Source organism: Alosa sapidissima, chromosome 1 (assembly GCF_018492685.1).
Source record: "Alosa sapidissima isolate fAloSap1 chromosome 1, fAloSap1.pri, whole genome shotgun sequence".
Taxonomy (NCBI): Eukaryota; Metazoa; Chordata; class Actinopteri; order Clupeiformes; family Clupeidae; genus Alosa; species Alosa sapidissima.
Window position 1 is genome coordinate 24,196,543 of NC_055957.1, and position 17,665 is coordinate 24,214,207.

A 17,665-nucleotide genomic window follows, 5' to 3' on the forward strand; every position below is an offset into this window, starting at 1 on the left:
GCATGTGAATTCTCTAGTCTATAACATTTTACTCTGGTGGCTGATTATTTATGAGCTACAATGTAACCAAAAATGTAAAGCAAAACATTCAGTCTCCTACAAATGTATGCATTTATTTTAGTGGGTATAATATGAACAATAATTCATTCTCGTACAGAAGCCTATCGCCTGGACCAGACAAATGTTGCAAAAATATTTGTCTTGCATTAGCGGGATCTGAGACGATCACAGCATATCAAAGGGCTGTAGCCGGAGTCCTCTAACCAAACGTAACCAATAAAATAGGTGCTGAGCGGTGGGCACCCGTAAGGAATTCTGTGATGTAGTAAATAAGCATGAAGTAGATGGTTCTGGAAAACCCAGATCCAGCAGGAGAGCAGAAGTGAGGAGAGGTCTTTTGTGGGTTTGAATCTCATCTTGCCCAGAACTAAGGAATGCCTAAAAGACCACATCACCTCCTCAGTAGGCTACCCCACCTCCTCATCAGTACCCCACCTCCTCACTACTCCATATCGTCTGAGAGAGCGACACATGGAGAACGATGCCACTGAGATGACTTACCACTGCATGGGCCATGCAATCAAGCTCACAGACATACACATAACACACACACACACACACACACACACACACACACACACACACACACATAATGCTGACAACAGACTCACATAAACACAGTGGACGACAGACAGACATCCAGACACACAGATACACACACACAAGCACACTCTTTACACAGAGTGGAATCAGTATGGGATGCACTACCTTGAAACCAGATCATTACTTCATCATAGTTCTTATTAGAAAGAGCAGGCAACAGTGCTGGTTCCCAACCTCTGCAGTGGGGCTACAAGGTGACAGTTCACAAAGGCTTTGGAGTGCACAGGGTTTGGGTCCAATCACAAAGACTACAATTCAACAAAGGAACTTGAATTTGTATTCTACCATCAAAGGCCTTGGGGAAACAGAATTGGAATCATTAAGTTGCTGCAAGTATATTTTTGTAATCCCAATAAATAAACTTCAATTTAGTTGTATACTTCAGCAAGAATTAGAATATACATAAACACAAAGCAGCAATTAATTTAGTTTTCCAGATATTTTAGATCTAACATACTTAATCCTACAAACATAATGCTAAAAGTACATTGCTTAGAGTTTTTATACAACATATAAAGTATTTTCTACAGATAAATGCATCTAACGATACATAAATGTGGCATCCTCCAGTATTGTTGAGTGAAGTGTTGTAATCATTTAATATTTTAAAGGACCAGATGTTAAAAATGCAGAATGACTGAGACAGTATTATTCATTCTACCTCATTCAACCATACAAACATTTCAAGGGACGACATGTTGAAAAGGGGGATTTCTCAGAGATCCTCCAAATATGTAATTCTGAGGGAACTACTGCATGTCAAGGCAGAGAAAGAACACAGTATGAACTCACACAAAGTAGTAGTATCATGCTTTGAATAGTCCTTCACATTTACAGCATTATGACTATGAAAGAAGAGGCAACACAACCATTTCTGACAAGAACATGGTCTTACTATTTCAACTGAAGATGCATGGCATAACATTCAACTTGCCAGAGAATTTGTAATTACCTCAAGAAAAAAATAATTGAAATCACTAAAATTAGGTTCTCACCGATTCTCACGCAGGCAGACTTTATATGTACTACTGTATATAAAACTGTCATAGGTTTTGGCCCAAAACAGACAGTCTGGCATATTAACTTGGCATATTTTTTCCATTTATTAAAGGTTGCTTGTAATGAATGACATGTAATAAATCACCCAGGCACACCCAGGCACACTCAGTCTCACAAGTAGGTAGCTGGTTACCATTTCTCTCTACTTAACTTTCCAATTCCATTTCCTCAAGGCTGTGTTCGCACTCTAAAAGTATTTCACCATCCCTTGTAGAATGCGTTTTTTTTTTTTTTTTTTTCAGTTCCGCTGGGAAAAGAACGGATCCAAACCCTGGAGGAGATCTTAAGAGAGGGGAACATGGTGATGGGTGAAGCCACTGCAGGTCAGTCCTAAGGTCCTGACCCCTCTCTTCTACTGAGTAGAAAGTGGGGGGGGGGGTGGTGGTGCCAAAACGCCTTACACAGTTTCTCTACAACAGGTGGTATCTAAGGGTCTGTCTACTCATCATCTTCCTCCTCATCTTCTTCTTCATCATCATCATCGTCCTCTTCAGATTGGTCCTTGGAGTCTAGGTCATCCTCATCGTCAATCTGTGAAGAGACGATCATCAGTGAGTCTCGCAACATGCTACTGCTTGCAGGCCTACATGAACTTCTTTTTTCCATATGACGTATAGATGCCATACACTTTTCAAATATTTTACAATATTCCCTGAAATGCTTTTGTAATAGATACACTCATCAACAATAAAGTGACATGACTACATTCCAATGCACTGATCAAGTTTGAGATGTTCACTCTCAGGCATTATATACCTTGAATATTGACCAGAGCAAGTCCAGTTCTCTTGACACTATCAACGTACACTGCCTGGCCAAAGAAAAGGTCACACACTCTAATGTTCCGTTGGACCGCCTTTAGCTTTGATTACTGCACGCATTCACTGTGGCATTGTTTCCAAAAGCTTCTGCAATTTCACAACATTTATTTCCGTCCAACATTGCAATACAAGATCTTGTATTGATGACGGGAGATTCGGACTGCTGCGCAGCACATCCCAAAGATTCTCAATGGGGTTAAGGTCTGGACTCTGTGGTGAAAATAATGTCTCATGCTCTCTGAACCATTCTTTCACAATTTGAGGCCATCCTTCAAAATATTTTTGCTTGCAGTGACAAAAAAAAAAAAAAAAAAAGGGTCAGCAGGTAGGTCTATATAAATATTGTTTCAAGATTCAAAGTAAAAAATTGATGGAAAATGCATTCCTTATATTGTTGGGTGGCTCACTTCAATTACATTTTGATTCGAGGGTCAAACTGTAGCACATCCTCAATTGTTTGAGTTTCCTCCACCAAAACTTTAGTGGTCTCCTTGAGGTCAGTCGACACGGTCACCGTTGGACTTGTGGATGGGAAAAGATCTGGGCACAGTTCTTCCAGAACTTTGTGCCAAGTTAAAGCGGTGTCGAGATGTTTTAATGCATCTTTTAGATGTATTACTATGGTGCCCGAACCCGTATGACTTTGGGCGATGACCGCAAACATTTTCTTTACTGCAGACACAGCCATCATAACAAACAAGCTCAAACCATTAATAGTGAATGAAACTAGGCGAACTTGGTCAGACTAAAGCATATTTGGGTCGGTCCTAAAACAGGGTCGGAGGGGTTACGGCAAACAAAAATATTTTTAAGGATGGCCTGAGCCTGATGAATCCTAGGTATTGTCATCTTGGAATATGCCCATGCCATCAGGGAAGAAAAAATCCATTGATGGAATAACCTGGTCATTCAGTGACCTATTTTTGGTGACCTTTTTTTTGGCCAGGCAGTGTATTTATGCTTGCTCTTCTACTTCTTTCTGATACAGTAGCTATGCCTGGTTACTGTACTGAGACCTCTGGGCAGGTTTTCCTGCTGCCTGATAACCTGACTGGCATTAAGTGGTCATTTTAACTGCCCACTGCTCGTCTGACTCGCAGAGCAAGCCCTGTGATGCAGCTGCGCCGCCCGTGATGCTCTCACCGGCTCGCCCAGGTCTTTGAGCTTCTGCTTGAGTGAGTGGATCTTCTGGTCCTGGTCGGCGAGCAACATGAGCAGGTCGTCCTGCTCCTTCTTGGACTCCTGCACCTCCTGCTGCAGCTTACTCTTCTCCGCCTGCAGGATGGCCACAGTGCTGGTCGCCGAGGCCAGGTCAGACTCCAGGCCGGCCCGGCTCGCACTCAGACTCTTCTTCTCCTCCTGCGAGCACGGAACCATAACAACAGTCAGGAAGCCATCACAGCCAACAGAAAAGGAATCAGGGTTGGCCGTTTTACAATGACCAGTGACCAACAGAAACAGACAGACAAAATGAGACAGAGGGGTTATGAGGTTCTGTGACAGGATGGCCGAGGAAACATGGACAGCTGGCGCCGATGTCACGAGGACCTCTAGGCAAGACGCACCTGCAGTTTCTGTGCCTCTGCACTCTGAGCTGCCAATCGCTTCTCCAGTTCTGCTACTTTGGCCGTGTCAACTCCACCGTCCACACTAGCTGACCCGGACTCCTGTGAGAGATAGAAGCAGCGAAACAGTCACTACAGTGACAGCATCAGATCATCCACTAGGGTGATGGTGGTACAACATGCTTCAGTGCAGATTTTCCTATAGCCCAATTTCTTGTACATGTACATGTACTGCCACCATGAATGGAATGTCAACTACAAGTATTATATCTGAGGTGTTATGCGAGTGTACGTGTGTGTGTGTGTGTGTACCTGTGTGTGTGTGTGTGTGTGTGTGTGCGCGCGTGCGTGCGCGTTTAACTCACCGCAGTCTTGGATCTCCTCAGCAGTTCCTGTCTCTCTGTCTGGAGCTGTGTGATGTCAGCAGACTGGCTCTGTACTTGGGCCCGCAATGCCTCCAGCTCCTGCCACAAACAAAACCACAGCACAACAAAACATAAACACTCACACACAACTTAAACACTCACAGACAACATAAGCACTCACACAACATTAACACTCACAGACAACATAAGCACTCACAGACAAAATAAACTTTCACAAACAACATAAACACTCACTGACAACATAAGCACTCACACACAACATTTGGCACTCACACACAACAAAAGCACTCACACACAACATAAGCACTCACACACAACAAAAGCACTCACACACAACATAAGCACTCACACACAACTGTGTCAACACTATTGAACTTAGAAATAAAGCCTACTGAAGCAGTGTGAGAGGAGATGAGTTTTACCTTCAGCAGTTCAGAGTTGTCTGAGGCTCCTGCTGCTGCCTCTGCTGGAGAAGCTGCCTCAGATTTCTGTGGAGGAGACAGACAAACGCAGTTACAACTGACGGCAGCACAATCCAACAGTGCAACAAGCCAGCAGCTGCAGTTGCACTGCCACCTAGTGTCTCTACTAGGAAATGACTGGCACAGGTGGGTTTTAATAGTTATGCTATTTATAAAAGTTCCACATATTCAAGACAGTGCGTGCGCACACACACTCTCACCAGGCTGTCTATGAGTGTGGCCTTGTCTGCGAGCTGTGTCTGCAGCTGTGCGTGTTGTCTGCGCAGCTCCTCCAGCTCCTCCCGCAGTTGACTCAGCTCCTCTGACTGCAGGCCGTTGACATGAGCGCCCTCCCCTTGTAAGGCCGACTGATCACCTGTCTTACCTGCGCGCACACACACACCAGGGAGCACAGAAATAAAAATAATGATACAAAGTATTAAAACACTGAATACTATTACTGCACATCTGTACATTAATGTTTACAGTTCCAGTGTGCATGTGTGTGAGCGTGTGTCTGTGTATGCGTGTGTTTGTGTAGGCTAGTTGCTTTGCTTGTGTACGAGTGCTTAATTTAACCATGCATACCTAAGAGCTTGTTGACTCTGAGTGAGTGAGTGAGTGAGTGAGTGTGTGAGTGTGTGAGTGAATGTGTGTATGTGATTGTGTTTGCTACCTAGTTTGAGCTTGAGGATGTTGTACTGGTCTTTGTGCTGCTGGATCTGGGCCAGCTGCTGTGTGAGGGTGCTCTGCATCTGCTCGCTCTGGCCCGTCATGGAGGCTACCTGCGCCTTCAGCTCGTTGATCTGAGCGTCCTGTACACACACGCAAAGCCTTGTTTGATACACATCCACAAGGCATCTATGAGGAGCCAAGCAATCACGGAGACCACAAATCTACTATCTTACCTGTTCTCGGATCAGCTCCTTATACTGAGTCACTATGCTGTCATGCTGCTCGAGCGTCTTTTTCACCTCCTCCTCTTTCTTCTCCTCCTCACTGGACTTATGGACAGCTTTAGTTATCACACCTTCACATTAAAAAAAGACACACACACACACACACACACACACACACACACACACACACACACACACACACACACACACACACACACACACACAGACAGAGACAAAGACACACCCTTTTTGAATCACAAAATTCAATGCCACACAGTGTCATTTACTGCAGTGCACCATCCCCATGACATAACATTGGGGGAGTTGGTGCTGTCTAAAGGCAAGCCACTGACCCTCCAGTTCCTTGACCAGTTTGGTGAACTCGTGGTCGAAGAGCATGTGCTCGGGCGTGGAGAAGACCGGCTGCGGCTTCTGGCCGGCGCGGGAGTAGAGCTCGTGCTTAGTGATGAAGCCCAGCTTCTCCACAAAGTTCTCCTTCCCAATGCGCTTCTCAATCAGCTGCTTTAGCTTATCTCTGAGAGAGGTTCCATTGGAAGAGAGAGAGAGAGAAAGAGAGAGAGACAGAGAGAGCGCGAGAGAGAGAGAGAGAAAGAAACTCAGGAATACAGACATAATGACGGATGATGGTTTAACTGTGGCCTGTGAACCCAGTGGTGGGTGGGGGGGGGGGGGTGGGGGCGTACTTGGTAGAGTTCTCCAGTGTGTTGTCGTTGTAGTAGATGCAGATGCCCAGCAGGAGGGCACACAGGCCCTGCACCAGCCGCTCGTCCTCTCCCAGGTTCTCCGAGATCTGCGCCGTCAGCTGACACGGCACAAGGTCAAGGACACAACAGTTCCAACTCCCACTGCCTCGACCCCTTTCCCTACCGACTCCCTTCCTCCGCCATTTGAATTTCCTGCTACCACACTGCCTGCTGCTTCCTCCCCACTCTCCTCCTGCCTGCTAAGCCTGCTGTTTAGGATACAAAGGGCACGTTCTCCTGGTTGTGCAGGAAGTGGTAGACGGCAATGGGACAGTTACTGATCCAGGTGCAGAGCAGCATCAGGAGGCCAACGCGGGTCTGCACCTTACTGCCCTGTGGAGACAGCACACGCACACACACACGCACACGCGCACACACACGCACACGCGCACACACGCACACACACACACACACACACAGTCGTGAGAAGGAATACATGGACGCCCTAAGAATAAGAACAAATGAGGGCACATTCAAAATGAGAGGTAGGCAAGCCAGACCAGGAGAGACACGGTGCATGCAGTTCTTACCTTGATTACTACCTGAGCTCTAAATGCCCCACTAATATTTATATGGATCTCTAGTGTGTGTGTGTATGTGATAACAGCAGATGCACCCTAGGCTAGTCTGCCCACCTCTTCATTGAGTGGTTCCTCACAGGACAAGCTGGCCACTGTTCTAGAACGCATAACATTCAGTCCTACATCAGAGGTCACCTTGTCCTGATAGAACATTCATCTATCTGGAACAGTGAGTGAGTTTAGATTAAATGAAACATCTCGACCCATGAGTCATTGTCTCCAGCCTGGAACTAATCCCCAACACAGATCACAACACTAATAAAATAACCTAATGAGTGTGTCTCACAGTCAGCTGACTGATGGGTCTCGTTTGATTTAATCTAACTACAAATTATGTTAGCTGAACAGACAGAACAGGAAGATTAAGAACTCAGAGAAACTTTCAAAACAGAACATCCATGTACATATTCTGGAACCTTCTGAAAATTTCTAAGCCAAGTCACAACGCTCCTGGGTGGACTCGACATGGACAGAAAATAAAAACAATGTCATTTTAAAAGCGTGGGAAAACAAATGAACTGAAATATAATAGCATCACACCACTATTATCTTAAAGGACGCAGCATCAGATAAGAAAACAAACAAAACAAATCACAAAAAACACAAACCAAACACAACCTATTAGTGATTAATAAGGTTACTTAAAAACAACAGCTGGGTCACAAGAGAAATCAATTGTACACACAGTTAGAAGAAGCATGCACTTCTCTATAGCCTGGACGGCAATCTGCTTCAGCATGGACAGAGCTCAGCCGACCTCAAGGTCTAGAATGAGCGATCACTGAAGCAAATGGCTCTTCTGACAAAGCGCAGGCTAGGGGTTGATTTAAGATGCCACTTCAAATAATATGAAGGCAAACAGATCGTTGTGTCCTTCCAAATCATATAATCTGAATGTTTATCATTTTTACAGGATTTATACATTATAATTATATGATGGAATAATCTCTACACATGATTGGCATGTATGGGCAAAGCTATTGCTGCATGCCCTTTAAAGTAGACTTCAAAGAGAAATAATGAAAGCGTTACCAAAAGCACTTCAAAACGGATCACTTCATATTTATTTGAAATTAAAATGTAAATTCAAAGGCACTTTGACATCCTTGCTTCATGAAAGAAATAAGAGAGTAGACCCCTTCACAGTGGGGAAAAACAAGAGCTACTCAAACACGTGTAAAAATAAAAAACAAAATCAAAAGAATAATTGCTACTAAAATATATTAAATTGAAGGCATTTGTTTGCTTGACAAAAGTCAATGACTGCAAAAAATGCATAGCAAAGTGATCTGTATGCGTTTGGTGTTTCTGTGGTGAGTTCACAAACACAGCCACAGTTCTTTTTTGGTATTAAGGCCTCCAGTTAAACATTGTAAGGGGCACCCCAACTTCAACAAGGTTTGCCTTCAAGTAGGCAGGTTTGTTTTGTAGGGAAATGAAAGGGGAGATGAGGCAAGCTCAGGGCCTTTTGGGGGGAATCCTGTGGCAGGCATGTGCTGTGCTGTGCTGTGCAATGCAGTCCTTACTGCTGCTGCAGATGCAGGTGCTCAAATAAAGACAGAAAGAAAGGGGCATCATTCCAAAATGGAGACATGGTGCTGCACGGACATGATTCATCAGTCAGAGACACAGTAGGAGTATTAGAGCAATTGAAGTCTTCACCTTTTCAGATTTGGTCTCCAGGGGTGACGTAATGCAAAAACAGAAATGCATTGAGAGGGGGAAGGGGATGAGAAACAAGAGGAATCACAACAGTTAGCTGTGGAGGTCCTTGAGTAGGAAGATGAACATGTTACAGGTGATTGTTTTTCCTGTGCTCTGATCACATTGCCACCTAGGCACCTGGGTGTGAATGCCAGTGACATTGTGAGCCCGCTCTAAGCAGAGAAGCGCAAAGGGATGGACACACTGGCATCATCTAGATCCTCCAGAGAACAACCCCACCCCTCCCCAGAACAAACAAACAAACAAAAAAAATCAAAGTACCACTGCAAAGGGTCAAAGTTCAAAGCCAGGGCTAACAGGGAGATTGGGGTGTTGGGTCAGTAAGGAACAACAAATTGGGTGAAAACAGACAAACAAGAGGAACCAAAGGGAACACAACAGGAAGCCAGAACCCCCAAAACAGAGAGGAGAGAGGCACCCTGCTAGAGGCCAAGCCAAACCATCACGATGTGCTGCTCACACACATACTCACCCGCCGGTCGATCTTATCCCCCTGCAAAACCACAATGCAACACTATTGACATTCACTGACAAACACAACCAGGCACTTTCAAGCCAGGGGCGAACATCAATGTGCACATTAAAACAAATAGTTCATGAACATTTATACTGCAGGCACCAGTGTTCGACTACGTCCTTGTTTTTACTGTCAATAAACTGCACTTCTTTTGAGATCATAATTCTGCACTTTCTAATGTATAAATCAACACAGTTAACTGTCATAAGTCCTACCAAGGTACAATACCTGATTACAGGTAACAATGTAACTTCCTGTTAAGATGCCAGGGACAAAACACCATGTTCATAGCTCTACAGTTCTTACTGAGTCCTACCCCTGACCTGGCTACAATGCCTGCCTCCTGACCTAACCCAAGCCCAAGCTGGGCAGGCCAGGGCGGAGTGGGGGCTACCTGGGAGAGGATGTTGGTGCACTGCTGCAGGAGGGAGACGGGGGGCTTGCCCAGGCTGGTGGCCAGCTGCACCCGCAGCAGCTGCTCCTTCTGGGTCGGGTTGTCCTGGAGCGCGTGGGCCAGAGCCACCGCCGCACACCAGTTGGACAGAGAGTCTGCCGAGAACAGGCCTCCACACAGCAGCTGACCTGCCGAGATGGAGTTAGCTGGGGAGGGGGACAGGGAGAGAGAGAGAGAGAGAGCACACATGATGAGGCATTCATAGAAAAGACATTCAGGAACAGAGAGATATAAAAAGATATGGTAGAAAAGAAAAAGACCAAGGAAGATAAAACAGGTATGATTTGCAGCCTATGGGAAAATATCCAAAATATTTCAGACTTCATCAATGTTATGTTCCATTTTGTCCAACACAAGTGAAGGGCAGGTGCAGATGCTTACCATCTATGGTGGAAGGCAGCAGTGTGGCCACGATCTCCCCCTGGCCCTTCTGGTTTTTATAGAGGAAGCACTGGAAGCAGTAGAGCACAGCACAGCGCAGCACGAACGGCTGCCTCTCGTTCACCATGGACATCAGCAGCACCACAATGGCCGGCCTGTGGGACGAGTGCAAACACTGTTGAAGACTTTGCATGAAATAAGGCGGATGTGTTTCGGGGAGCCTTTGGAGTTGAGCAGGAGTCGGTAGGAAACTGACCTGGGGGGGTTGGATGGAGCGTTGACTGATGCAAAATAGTCCTGGTTAACCTGGGAACCTCGAATAACCTCTGACACTGTGTTTATAGTCTGAAGGGTAGACAGTAAAACCATGTCAAGGGAATCATCTTTTCCAATAAATGACCATAGTTGAGGCAGCTAATGCTGATTGGGTAATAGGGGTGTGCGAGGCGCTGCAGCGAGTCTGACCTCTGTGAGGATGTCTGCGGGGACGCCGGTAGCCATGAGGATGGTGCAGAGCTGTTGCAGGAGGCCGCACTGGAACATGGCCTTCTGACAGCTGGCCGTGGCCCCAGGTGAGTTCACTGGGGACACCAGCACCCGCACCAGCTACCAAGACAGGGGGACACAGAGGGACGGGAACACATGCAAACAGGACAATAACTTTCCAAAGCTCTGACAAAAAACAAAATCTTTTTCAAATAGTTGACACTGAGTAAGTTTACATTGTGGTATAAAATTATCACTATGGTTTGTAGACACCATGATGAGAGGACAAGTTTGAAATGGTAAAGCATGTATTCATATAACCTCAACCATAATCAAGTAATACACTGAAGTTATTCCTAACTAACATACTTTTATAACATTTTAAATAACAAGTTTAACTAATACTGAAGCTATTCTACCAGAATTCACCCTATGTGCGCTCTGTATCCCTATGTCTCTCTTTGTCGCTTTGTATCTTATTCGCAATATGAGGTATGTTCTAGCCTTGTGTTTTGTCTTCTGTTGCGACCTTCTGGCGGCAAAGTTTCAAAGTTATTTATGAGCGGAGCTATGTGGAGCTTCAGAAAAGGTGTCGGGAATGAGAAGGTAGGCTGCACTTTTGGGGCAAGGAAGAAACACATAAGACAACGTTGTGGCAACATAAGTGGCAGTATAGCTTAAGTAGTGATAAGGTTACTATGGAAACATTCACAGAATAGAAGGAACTTTTAGAACTTTGTCGTTATTCTAATAAAGTCGTTATTAATCAGAATATGCTGCATGACACGTAAACAGGAATATGATAATATGATTCATTAACAACTCAAGTAAAATCCATATTCGCAATATTTTCTTATTTTGAATAAGGTCAGTACTCAGAATATGAATGTAAACACTCATTGTCTCTTTACTCTTGTCTCTAATTACTATTCCCTACCTTTTTATACTACAGTCAAACCACAGTGGACCAATACGATCATGCTCTTTTATGTCTACAAAAAACTACTTTCTCACCTGTAGCATGTAATGAAGGTTGGTGACCTTCTGAGCCGACCAGCCAGCATTGTCGTCTCCCACCTCAAACCACGGCTTCATCCGCTGGACGTAGGAGCCTTCCTTGAAAAAGTTCTGGTTGGAGCTGTTGTTCTTGAGTAGGTTCAACAGCAGCAACAGACAGTCCTCCACAACAATACCTGTACACAGAATACCAGGGAGCTTGTATGAGAGCTTGAACCTGCCATCAACTATGGAAAAAAAGAAATCTAGCACACAAAAGAATCCATTTAAATGTGCATTCAACAATGCATCTGCATTCCATACCTCCATCACTGGTGCCCTCCTCTGTAATGATGTCTAGGAGTCGCTCAAAAGCATTTTCAAAAGCAACAATCTTCTGAATGGCTGCATTGCTTTTCGTGAGTTGCTGTAATAACAGCAGACCCTGGAAGACAGAAAGCTCATTTAGACGACTAAACATAACTCATAAAACTGAAAAGAATCAAGTCCATAATTGATATAGGTAATGTTGTCTACACCATCTAAATGTCCTGTAAACAAACATCTACAGTCTAAATCTACCAATGACAAACATTGCAATCACTTCCAAAATGACAGGAATTACTTACATCATTACGAATGACTTCTCTGGAGTCAGCTAACAAGTCCATTAGTCTGGACACTCCTGCAGAGAACCCAAAAAGTCCCAGGTGACCAGATGCCAGACACCAGAGTAACACTTCCCTCACAAAAGGGTCTTCTATGGAAGGAACATTTACCCCGAGCCAGTGGGAGAACAGCAGTGTCTGCACGCTTACCCATTGGGCTCACAAGGATGATCCCCTGAACCTGAGCACACTGGTTCTTCAACAAGGCTGTAAGGAGCTTCACACCAGGCCATCTCACGTGGAAGTCAAATTCCTAACACAAACACACACAAACACACACACACACACACACACACACACACACACACACACACACACACAAACACGCGGCTGTAGCTCTCTATTCTGGTAAGTTTGGATGTGGCAATGTGCTGGCGCTTGTGTGTGTGTGTGTGTGTGCCATCTCACCTCCAGGAGTGTGAGGAGCAGTGTGATGTTCTCGGGGTCCTGGATGAACCGCTCTGTGAACTGTGCTCCTACATCATCCTCCTGCTTCTGCATCTCCTCTGAGAGCCAGATTGGGGGGGGGGGGGGGGGGGGGGGGGGCGGACTGTGAAACCTTTTCGCTTGCAATGCTATGTCACGTGTTTTATTCAGATGAGAATTATTCAAAGAAAAGAGAAGAGAGGGAACAAAGGAGGTCTAGGGAACAAAGGGAACAGCTAAGGTCTGGGGGAAGAAGAGGCTGGGGGGGGGGGGGGGGTAACAAGGGCGGTCTAGGAGAGGATGAGTGGAGAGCAGTGGCATAGTAGTAAAAGGAGAAAAGCTGCATGTTCACAGCTGTCCTGTGAGTGGGATTCATGCTTGTGAGTGATTGAATGTAAAGAACCTCTAAAAGCACACAAAACGCTTAGTACCAGGGACTAGACTAGAGCAGGGATTAAGACACTGCAACACACACAGATCCTCATAAAGGTACTCATACAAGTAGGACATTAGTGACTGGCTGATTGGGATGATAGTTAATCACACAGTAAGTGTAGTGAGCGTATTGCATGAAAGATTTGTAAGAAGACCGAAAAAGATGAGTGAATAGAATTTACACCACCTATTCCCCTCACACAGACACAAAGAAAAGAAGTCAACACCCCACTGTTTTAACACACTTATTTCAGTATTATAGTTAATAGACCAACACTGGGGAAGGATAGTGAGGATTCTACAGCCGACTACCATACTGACCAGGAATATTCCTAGTCTTCCCTGAAACAGGGGGTACAGCATCTGCAAAGGGTGAGGTAGACAGTGAATCCCACCTCAATCATTTAGGAAGAGCTCTCCATACATCCACCTATTCTCCTTCCTACATTCACAGCATCTACATTTCCAAATGATCAGCACATCATCAAACAGTCTAGATGCACAGTCGGACCGAAAAAACAGGTAAACTCTCATTCAACAAAATGGCGCACAATGAATCGGATTCATTGGCAGCACCCAGGCCAGAGCCAGACAACGTTAGCGGAGACAGGCCACCTGCAGGTTTAGAAAGTGTCATGCACATAAGTCATTTACCTTCTGATTCATCTGCAGGGTTAAACATGGAAGAAAAGAAAGGGGAGGATTCAAAACATGATCTTTGCTGAAACAGCACATTCATCATCAAAATCATGAAAGACTGGCTGAGAGGACAGCGAGTCAAATTAGGTTTACAAAAACGTGGTAATTCACCAATATCAAATCACAATGAGTAGGCCATTTGGTGCCATAAATTGGTAAATTAACTGAATTAATTATTCATGCAGGGCAAGAAAATTCACCATCACAGATGTGAGTTAAAAAAAATGAAACAATGCCACACAAAACTACCTTGCTCTTCTTCCTCGTCACTGCAGATGATGTTGTATATAGTGTCCAGAGCATACCCAAGGATTTCAGAGTCCGCCCTGAAGAAACAGGCAACACTCTACTTAGTGAAATACAATTCCACCGTAGCGGACATCTGTCTGCTTTATAAGTAAGGGATAATGGACGACACAATGCGCAGCAAAGTGGTCATTATATCTCGAACGTGCATTATTTTTCTGATAACCAGACGGTGTGGAGTCCATTATCCTGCTTATACCACTGTTGCGTTGTGTTGTGTTAATTTGCTGCTATAATTCCTACCATTTGATCGCTAAAACTGTCTTGTTTGTAGAACTACTTCTATCCGCCACATATCAACTCATTTCTCAACTTGCAGGACAAAGTGCCGTTACTAGTTCTAGATGGATAGTTACTATGGCCAAAGGCCAGTCATTAGTTCCATCTCTCTCATTGTCAAGCGGGCATATCTCCGGATTGTTACTTAGCCTACTGCAGTGCAACTGAGCTAAAAGCCACCTTAGTCAAATGCTACAACATCGGTCAGATATACGGCCAAAAAAGCAGCCAAAAAACTTGAACTACTTCATAGGTGTGCAATTATCAGAAATATTTGACGTAATAATAATTGACATTCTAAACACTGCATCACAATAGGAAATTCAGCCAAGCAGTGGTGTGACATTGTATACCAACTAGAGGATGTGGACAAAAGATATTATCTTCAAGGATTCCACAGACAGAACAATTCACATGTACTACACCTGTCAGTTTGAAGAATACGAATCAGGTGGTCCATAGCCTGTGAGCCCACCTCCATGCGGTATTTCTACAAGCAAAAACAGCCGTTTTAGTTAATACATGCACCAACTAGCCTGGTTTCACTAAACTCAATGCTTCGTTTCACTTTGTGAAGAGTCTGGATACTCACACTGGGAAATGTTTACAACCCTAGCATTGTAATAATCGTAATAAATTGGTCCAGCCTAACCATTGATCCATCTCATTGATCAGGTATTCCTAGCGTTATTTCCAACTTTGCCTAAGCTACAAACTAACTAATAATAAACCCATCGGCAGTCAGGAAACTATGTTTTTACCTTTGCTGTATAAATGTACACATTCTTTGTGCAATTTTTTTATGTTTGCACTTTGCAGGCGTTGCTACTATCTTTTACCAATGTAAACGCATTGAGAGGAGCCAGACTAGTACTTCAGTGAAAAGAAAATTAGCAGAGGCACTAGGTGGGCGGGGCCAGGCTACCCAACAACAGCAGGAGAGGAAATGTCATTCATATAGAGAAATTAGAAAACATTAGATAGGGAGGAGCTCTCTATCTGACCCCCAACCATGTAATGTGCTGACCGTTAGGAGCTGGTGGGAGCCAGAAGTCTGTGGACAGCTTTGCTCAGCAGAATACTCCGAGCCCACTGGGGAGCACCCAGCATCCAGATCAGCTGAGCCACTGAGTGGGATTACCTCCACTCTCTCCCCTTGCTACCCTCAGAACTAGACATTCATGTCTGATCAACACATTACTCATGGCTGGGGAGGCAGGCTGCTCACTGAAACCGTAGCACCACCAGCTCAGTGGCGACAGGGGAGGCAAAAACAGGCAATTGCCTGCCTGGGTTCTCGAGCTGGAAGGGGGCACCCCAAAGGACAGATTACATTGATGTACAGCAATGACATGCCAAACAAGCCCTTTTGGGGACCCTATACCATTAGCTTGCTTAGCCCTATTCCAAAACTACGTATTTGAATACTGGATACTTATTCATAAAAAATGACTTAGATCCCAATCACTAGATCTATTTTAAGATGCACCTTGCACAAGCTACTTATAAAGGAATAATAAAACATTATCTTAAAGAAAGCCCTTCTAAATGTGCATGTGTGGACCGATAGAGCGGTTCCACCTCCAGACCCTAGAAACACCTCTGGATGCTGATGTGCCCTAATGATAGGCCTTCATGCCACTGAGAGAAACTGGGTTTGGTTTTCGTCTGGCTTCTGATAATGTCACACTTGAGATTCATCTTCGGCGCATACCTTGGACAGAGATTTAAGGGCCCGGACAGCATCTCTACGGTCCTCCAACAGTGTTGAGGAGGCAACACGATCACAAAGCTTCTGGATCTGTGGAATAATAACAGATTACAAATTAAATGCCTTTGTGCAGCATCTTGCATACATATACTGGGATTCAGAATTTAGACTATCTCCAACACAAATCTGTCACTGTCACTCCATCCCTCTTAGCCATGCCAAGAATGTGAATACTGTCAGCTGTCCTAATGCACAGGCTCGTTACAAAAAAGCTGTTTAACTAACTTTACCACAAAAAGCATTTGTTTAACTGCCTTTATACCAGAAACCCCGACTTCGAGATGACAGAAAAATGCTTGAATATGTCAAACAATAAATTCACGATTAGCCATATCCATTTGACAGCTCATTAGTTCGCTAACACACTGCGCTAGCAAGACATCGATAGCTGTTTGGCTATCAGACATGTAAAGCAAGGCAGGCAAAAGTTAACCGTTATTTACGTACGATGGTGAACAACTCATGACGCTGGTAAATAATGTTATCTGAATGTTTGCAAGCGACCAGGGACTTATTTGTAACAGCTAGGACTTCTTTCCAGTTTGGCTTTGCACGATGCCGGTTAGCTCTGGTTATCAAGCTAGCACAGAATAAATGCAACCCTGCCCCTCAACACCTCACTGTCACTCTGATGATTACAGCTGCCACCCACCTCACAGGGAGCATTGACACCCCAGTGCAAAACCAGGGTTCTCAAGAGAATATGATCCAGCTACAACAATTTCTCTTGCTGTTGACAGTTAATTTAAATACTGGGCTACTAGTAAACTTAATGGCTGACTACCTGAAATTGTGAAAAGCTAGCTTACTGCGAACTCACCGTCTCAACCCCAGAATGTTGTGGCCCCGCTGGCTGCCCGCCTATTACTCCTCTGAAAAAATTCATCCTCTTTGATGTCCTCTTGATCAAGAGTTAAACGTGTTTCTCTTAGTTAATGTACTTATTTCGTGTTTTCTGGTGTTTACGGTGATAAAAAAAAACAAGTACCTCAGTGTTGATCTGAGATAGTACATAGGCTACTATGGCGACCCCGGAACTGGACTTAGCATTCTGTAATGCGCAAGCGCGGAGACGTGGCGCTACGTGGCTCAGCAGACCAGGGGAGCTAAATATTTAAAGAGAACGTGTGTTAAATTAGACCATTATGGCTTGTGGGCTATTTTAAGAGATTCTGCATTAAAATTAAATAAATGTGTGGTTTCATGTGGTACATTCCATAGTTTTGCTTTAAGTTTATGTTTCCTTTGTAAGCAAGCACACCAGATAGGGTTAACTGTTTGTTGTCACATAAGCAAATGTGTAATCTGGTCAAGGTCAACGGT

The 17,665-nt window shown here is 44.5% G+C and overlaps 1 protein-coding gene across 8 annotated transcripts; it reads right to left on the reverse strand.

Moving 5' to 3' along the window:
• Window positions 1-917: 917 nt before the first annotated feature.
• Window positions 918-17,397, reverse strand: uso1 (USO1 vesicle transport factor). 8 transcript variants are annotated; one of them, XM_042111209.1, is made up of 28 exons: window positions 17,163-17,397; window positions 16,286-16,372; window positions 14,997-15,061; window positions 14,236-14,312; window positions 13,942-13,953; window positions 13,609-13,650; window positions 12,835-12,932; window positions 12,577-12,679; window positions 12,388-12,443; window positions 12,083-12,203; window positions 11,777-11,955; window positions 10,742-10,882; window positions 10,533-10,621; window positions 10,277-10,431; window positions 9,836-10,041; window positions 9,397-9,417; window positions 8,862-8,876; window positions 6,841-6,951; window positions 6,559-6,677; window positions 6,208-6,389; window positions 5,864-5,985; window positions 5,632-5,770; window positions 5,177-5,340; window positions 4,917-4,982; window positions 4,474-4,572; window positions 4,109-4,210; window positions 3,687-3,902; window positions 918-2,253 (listed from the first exon to the last, which is right to left on the reverse strand). In XM_042111209.1, the coding sequence occupies exons 1-28, from the start codon at window positions 17,226-17,228 to the stop codon at window positions 2,161-2,163; spliced, it is 2,946 nt and encodes a 981-aa protein (XP_041967143.1). In that variant the 5' UTR covers window positions 17,229-17,397; the 3' UTR covers window positions 918-2,160. The 8 variants fall into 8 exon arrangements, with proteins under 8 accessions (XP_041967143.1, XP_041967152.1, XP_041967182.1 ...); XM_042111218.1 differs by lacking the exon at window positions 13,942-13,953; XM_042111248.1 differs by lacking the exon at window positions 13,609-13,650.
• Window positions 17,398-17,665: the final 268 nt, after the last annotated feature.

What these genes read in the sequence shown, in the direction of transcription:
- uso1 (XM_042111209.1), bottom strand. Translation starts at nt 17,228, where the DNA reads ATGAATTTTTTCAGAGGAGTAATAGGCGGGCAGCCAGCGGGGCCACAA. An exon ending in GAAGACTAGGAATATTCCTG is followed by an intron (nt 12,933 to 13,608) that starts GTCAGTATGGTA and finishes TCTGGCTCTCAG; the next exon opens with AGGAGATGCAGAAGCAGGAG. An exon ending in ACAACTCTGAACTGCTGAAG is followed by an intron (nt 4,573 to 4,916) that starts GTAAAACTCATC and finishes TGTTTGTGGCAG; the next exon opens with GAGCTGGAGGCATTGCGGGC.